Genomic DNA, 6,490 nt, shown 5'->3' with positions numbered 1-6,490 from the left:
GGAGGAGGAGGAGGAGTGGTGGAGGAGCGGTGGTGTTTGTGGTAGTGGTGGAGGGTGTGTGTAGTGATGGTGGAGGAGTGTGTTTTGTAGTGGGTGGTGTAAGAAGGTGCTGGGGGACTGATTACTCCGCTGAGAAACAGGTGGTGACAGGAGAGAGGGAGGGGAGAAAGAGGGAGAGAGGGGGAGAGAGGAGGGGGAGAGAGAGAGAGGAGGGGGAGAGAGAGAGAGGGAGGGAGGAGGGGGAGAGAGAGAGAGAGGGAGAGAGGAGGGGGAGAGAGAGAGAGGGAGAGAGGAGGGGGAGAGAGAGGGAGGGAGAGAGATAGGAGGGGGAGAGAGGGAGGGAGAGAGGAGGGAGAGAAGGAGGGAGGAGGGGAGAGAGAGGGAGGGAGAGAGGAGGGGGAGAAAGAGATAGGGAGGGAGAGGAGGGGGAGAAAGAGGGGGGAAAGAGAGAGGGAGAGGAGGGGGAGAGAGGGAGGGAGAGAGGAGGGTGAGAGAGAGGGAGGGAGAGAGGAGGGGAGAGAGAGAGGGGAAAGAGAGAGGGAGGGAGAGAGGAGGGTGAGAGAGAGGGAGGGAGAGAGGAGGGGGAGAGAGAGAGGGGAAAGAGAGAGGGAGGGAGAGAGGAGGGGGAGAGAGAGGGAGGGAGAGAGGAGGGGGAGAGAGAGGGAGGGAGGGGGAGAGAGGGAGGGAGGGGGAGAGACAGGGCGAGGGGGGGGGGGGTCAAAGAGATGAGCAGCATAATTTGATACTCGTCCGCAGAGGAGGTGGGGGGGGGATCATTCTGCCTGATCGCCCTCCACTGCCTTTTATGAGAGAGAGAGACAAGGACTGAGACAGAGACAGACAGAAAGAGAGAGACAGACGGAAAGATAGAAAGACAGACAGACAGAGAAACAGATATTGAGACTGACAGACAGACAGACAGACAGAGAGAGAGAGAACACCCTGTCCTAATATTCATTTAAAGGGAGAGATTTGATGTTTAGTGAGGGAGATAAGTGACTTGGGAGCACCAATCGTATCGGAGCGGCCACGTCCTGTTTTCAGAAGACGAAATAAAGGACAAAACCTTGAGGCAAATCTGCATTTATTTCAAAATAATATTTGCAGGCTGAGACATATATTATCCCGCCAGGGTAATGAGGTTCAGTGACATTGGCTTTGACTTTGGCAAAGGACGTGAACATGCCAACGAAAAGCATAAAATACATTAAACATTATGCATAATGAGGACTGAATCAGTCTCGGAGATCTCCACAGGTTTAGTATAAAAGCATTCTCAAATCAGCAAAACAGGTGCAAATGCTTATTATTATTATTATTATTATTATTATTATTATTATTATTATTATTATTATACATATCAACTGAGTTTACAATTAACCAGAATAAATACTGAGAACGAAACATCTTTGAACACATTATGCACACACGACTCCTGTGATTGGTGGATACCTTGGGCCGTTTCCACCACAGCTGTGGTGCACAGTAGCTATTACCATCTCCACGTAAACATTAGCATAATAAACATTAGCATAATAAACACAGCGCGTCCGGCCGAACAACATCCAAACGGTCCCGGCGCTGGGCGCAATGATCTGCTTGGACTCCAGTTCAGCGTTCAGGACGGCGTGGACGTCTAGCGCTACAGATGGCCTTACACAGTGCGCTGCCTCCGCCTAATAAACAGTGGTTAGCTTAGCCCTTAGCTCGCAGCTTAGCAGGCTAGGGCTGGTTCTGTAAGCTAGCTGACAGCAGAACGCATTCGGCCCCGTCCACCCAGTGACCGCTCGGAACAAAGATGGCCGCCAGGTGAACGGAGCAAGTGCTAATATGGACGTGCTAACGGCTAATAGCAGAGAGACATGGGTGGAGCAGGGAGGGAGGAGCAGGGAGGAGGGGGAGGGAGGAGGAGCAGAGAGGAGGAGCTGCGTCTGTTGCTCCTTTCCCCCCCTCTTGATCAATGGCGTGGTAACACACACACACACACACACACACACACACACACAAACACACACACACACGCGGTGCTAGCCCGCGGCGCGGCGTGGCTCCTCAGGCTGCGCTGGCGAAGAGGAAGATCTGGATGAGGGGCATGACCTTCAGGGTGGAGAGGTCGGCGAGCACGGCCTAGGGCGGGAGACAGACAGACAGACAGACAGACAGACAACAACAGAGCATAAGAGTCGGAGTAGCGGGACAGACTTCCTGTCAGCCAGCGTGCGGACCGCTGGACGCTGTGCCCCCGACACATGGCCTGGGGCCGGGGGGGGGCAGGGGCCTGAGGGTGGGGGCTGCGTTCAGGGTCCCGTCGTATTCAGGGCGCCGGTCTAAGATTTCAGGGTGTCTAAAAATACGTCGGCGCTGCGGAGCGCTGTGGTGTTACGATGTCCCTCCACGGGGGGCCGGGGGGGGGGGGCTCCTCAGGTCAGCACCCTCCCCCCCCCCACACACACACACACAGGGAGGAGGGAAGGGGAGGCGTCCGGCGGAGGAGAAAGGAGGGTCGGTTTGGAGGAAGGCTGGGGTTCAGTGGGTTGGTGGGGTTCAGTGGGTTGTGGGGTTCAGTGGGTGGAGGTGGGGTTCAGTGGGTTGTGGGGTTCAGTGGGTTGTGTGGTTCAGTGGGTGGAGGTGGGGTTCAGTGGGTTGTGGGGTTCAGTGGGTTGGTGGGGTTCAGTGGGTGGAGGTGGGGTTCAGTGGGTGGAGGTGGGGTTCAGTGGGTGGAGGTGGGGTTCAGTGGGTTGTGGGGTTCACTGGGTTGGTGGGGTTCAGTGGGTGGAGGTGGGGTTCAGTGGGTGGAGGTGGGGTTCAGTGGGTTGGTGGGGTTCAGTGGGTGGAGGTGGGGTTCAGTGGGTGGAGGTGGGGTTCAGTGGGTGGAGGTGGGGTTCAGTGGGTTGGTGGGGTTCAGTGGGTTGTGGGGTTCAGTGGGTTGGTGGGGTTCAGTGGGTTGGTGGGGTTCAGTGGGTGGAGGTGGGGTTCAGTGGGTTGGTGGGGTTCAGTGGGTGGAGGTGGGGTTCAGTGGGTTGGTGGGGTTCAGTGGGTGGAGGTGGGGTTCAGTGGGTGGAGGTGGGGTTCAGTGGGTGGAGGTGGGGTTCAGTGGGTTGGTGGGGTTCAGTGGGTTGTGGGGTTCAGTGGGTTGGTGGGGTTCAGTGGGTTGGTGGGGTTCAGTGGGTGGAGGTGGGGTTCAGTGGGTTGGTGGGGTTCAGTGGGTGGAGGTGGGGTTCAGTGGGTTGGTGGGGTTCAGTGGGTTGGTGGGGTTCAGTGGGTGGAGGTGGGGTTCAGTGGGTGGAGGTGGGGTTCAGTGGGTTGGTGGGGTTCAGTGGGTTGTGGGGTTCAGTGGGTTGGTGGGGTTCAGTGGGTTGGTGGGGTTCAGTGGGTGGAGGTGGGTTTCAGTGGGTTGTGGGGTTCAGTGGGTTGGTGGGGTTCAGTGGGTGGAGGTGGGGTTCAGTGGGTGGAGGTGGGGTTCAGTGGGTTGGTGGGGTTCAGTGGGTGGAGGTGGGGTTCAGTGGGTGGAGGTGGAGTTCAGTGGGTGGAGGTGGGGTTCAGTGGGTTGGTGGGGTTCAGTGGGTTGGTGGGGTTCAGTGGGTGGAGGTGGGGTTCAGTGGGTTGGTGGGGTTCAGTGGGTGGAGGTGGGGTTCAGTGGGTTGGTGGGGTTCAGTGGGTTGGTGGGGTTCAGTGGGTGGAGGTGGGGTTCAGTGGGTGGAGGTGGGGTTCAGTGGGTTGGTGGGGTTCAGTGGGTTGTGGGGTTCAGTGGGTTGGTGGGGTTCAGTGGGTTGGTGGGGTTCAGTGGGTTGGTGGGGTTCAGTGGGTGGAGGTGGGGTTCAGTGGGTTGGTGGGGTTCAGTGGGTGGAGGTGGGGTTCAGTGGGTTGGTGGGGTTCAGTGGGTTGGTGGGGTTCAGTGGGTGGAGGTGGGGTTCAGTGGGTGGAGGTGGGGTTCAGTGGGTTGGTGGGGTTCAGTGGGTTGTGGGGTTCAGTGGGTTGGTGGGGTTCAGTGGGTGGAGGTGGGGTTCAGTGGGTGGAGGTGGGGTTCAGTGGGTTGGTGGGGTTCAGTGGGTTGGTGGGGTTCAGTGGGTTGGTGGGGTTCAGTGGGTGGAGGTGGGTGGAGGTTGTAACCTCTCTCTCTCTGAGACTCTAATGCACACGTGACTCCCCTTCGCTCCCAGAGCCCGCAGGAAGGCACCTTAAGACTGGACACTTTATACGTGTGTCGGGTGGAGCGGGTCTATGTACTGGGCCGGGGTCGGGTGGGTGTAGCTGGTGGGGTGCCAGGCCTCGGGGTGACGGAGGGGGGGGTCTCTAAGTGTCCAGCCAGCGTTTTCTTCAAGAATGTGCTGCTGAAGACCGGGTTACCAGCGCTGGCAGATAACACACGCTATTTACAGCCTCCAGAGTGTGTCACACACACACACACCCACGTTACAGTTCGCTAACACACACACACACACACACACACACAGAGGAGACTGTACACACGCATACATCCTGACACACACACACCCTTAAAGACATACATATTATAACACACATACACACGCGCACGTTACAGTTCACTAACACACACACACACACACACACACACACTAAGACACTAAGAGTATATACTGTATTAGTATACATTACATGTGAACCTCCTAAGATGGCGCGATTTGATTGGTTTGATTGGTGATTTTGAATATCCCTATCTCGGGATATTGGGCAATATCCCGAGATTGAGATCTCAAACTCGGGATATTTAACAAAATCAAATAAATCCCGGCAAAAAGTGTTATCTTGTTTATTTTTGGAGTGTTCACGTGTAGTATATAGTAAAACAATTATTCACCATCGGCGAATAATTGTTAATTATAACAAGCAATTAAACAGTACACACACACTGGAACCACACACACAGTCCTTCATACAGGGTGGGGAGATGGCCTCATAAACCACACACACTCACACACACACACATACACATGAACCACACACACACACATGAACCACACACACACACACACACACACACACACACACTAAGACATACAGTATATACTGATTTATAATAGGCAATCAAACAGTACACACGCATACATCCTAACACACCCACACACCCCCTTAAAGACATACACATTATCACAAGCATTGACACACACACACACACACACACACACACTGCAGGGTGCCGGCTCACCTCGGCGGAGGCTAGGGACGTCACCTCCATCAGGTTGTCTGAGCGGAACGCAAACACAGCTGCCGCCAGCACTGGGGTCAGAGGTCAAGATGGGGAGGGAGGGAGGAAAGGGGGGGGGGGGGGTCAGAGGAGGTGGGGGAAAGAGACGTAACATGGAAAGTGAGGAGAGAGAGAGAGTGAGAGTGAGAGAGAGAGAGAGAGAGGGAGAGAGAGGGAGAGAGAGGGAGAGAGAGAGAGAGAGAGAGAGAGAGAGAGAGAGACAGAGGGAGAGAGAGGGAGAGCGAGAGAGAGAGAGAGAAAGAGAAAGAGAAAGAGAGAGAGAGAGAGGAAGAGACAGAGGGAGAGAGAGAGAGAGAGAGAGAGAGAGAGAGAGAGAGAACATACGAGGGTAATTAGAACCAGTGTGTTAACAAACAGAGAAGCTCTGGGCCTGAGTCAGCCCTGGTGCATTGTGGGTAGTACCTGCCACGATCTCCAGCGAGTCGTAGGCCAGGATGCGGTCCCAGAGAAGCAGCAGCTGGTCAGTAGACAGGTAGCCCGAGAACGCCCTCACCATCCACTTGAAGGCTATTCGCAGACTGCCCAGCCCGTCATCCAATCACAGAGCACGTGGTTACAAAACAAAGCCAGGACAGAAATTAATGGTAAGTTTATTTAAAATATAATATCATCTGACAGGTATGACAATTAAAAAAATCTTGATAAATGATTGGAATAACATACTGCTAGACATTTGAGGTGAAATGTTTACAGAGAGACATGACAGTTATGACCTTCAGTAATAGTAATAAGTAATATTCATCTGAGGTCCCAATGTGTCAAATATGCTATTGGAAGTGCATTACTATGAATCCCAAACAAATCGCCTCCATTCTATCGGGGTGAAATGTGTTGTGTTTCAGTGATTCGCCACTAGATGGCGCCACCTCCTTTACTATACTGGGGACGGACGCTACCTTTAGTAGGTCATGGCTGAATAATAGTATACATAAACATATACAAATCTATTAATAAATGCACCGTTTCTGAGCACATACGGTCTGAATACTCCGGCTGGCAGCCAGTGAGCTAACATATACTTAATAAATAGCTGTCATAGCCATTCTAGTTTGTTGGCATTTTTTTTTCCATTCCAATTGGAATGGAACCACAACCAGAACCACGGGAAAAACAGAAACATTCTACCCATCGGAGTTTAATAGACTCAACATTCTACCCATCAGACTTTAATAGACTCAACATTCTACCCATCAGAGTTTAATAGACTCAACATTCTACCCATCAGAGTTTAATAGACTCAACATTCTACCCATCAGACTTTAA

At 53.5% G+C, this 6,490-nt stretch overlaps 1 protein-coding gene across 1 annotated transcript in view; it reads right to left on the bottom strand.

Annotated features, from left to right (window-relative positions):
* Positions 1–1,083: 1,083 nt before the first annotated feature.
* The window catches only part of tbc1d19 (TBC1 domain family, member 19), a 26,711-nt gene continuing 21,304 nt past the window's right edge, over positions 1,084–6,490 (bottom strand). The window contains exons 20-22 of the mRNA XM_079757989.1: positions 5,630–5,745; positions 5,168–5,238; positions 1,084–2,127 (exon numbers count right to left, since the gene is read on the bottom strand). Of these exons, the coding sequence (XP_079614115.1) occupies positions 2,053–2,127; positions 5,168–5,238; positions 5,630–5,745 (262 nt within the window). The 3' untranslated portion in view covers positions 1,084–2,052. The remainder of the gene's footprint in view (positions 2,128–5,167; positions 5,239–5,629; positions 5,746–6,490) is intronic.

This window comes from Pollachius pollachius, assembly GCF_949987615.1.
Source record: "Pollachius pollachius genome assembly, chromosome: 20".
In the NCBI taxonomy this organism is placed as follows: Eukaryota; Metazoa; Chordata; class Actinopteri; order Gadiformes; family Gadidae; genus Pollachius; species Pollachius pollachius.
The sequence above is the reverse complement of the archived record's forward strand: the minus strand, read 5'-3'. Positions and strand labels throughout refer to the sequence as shown.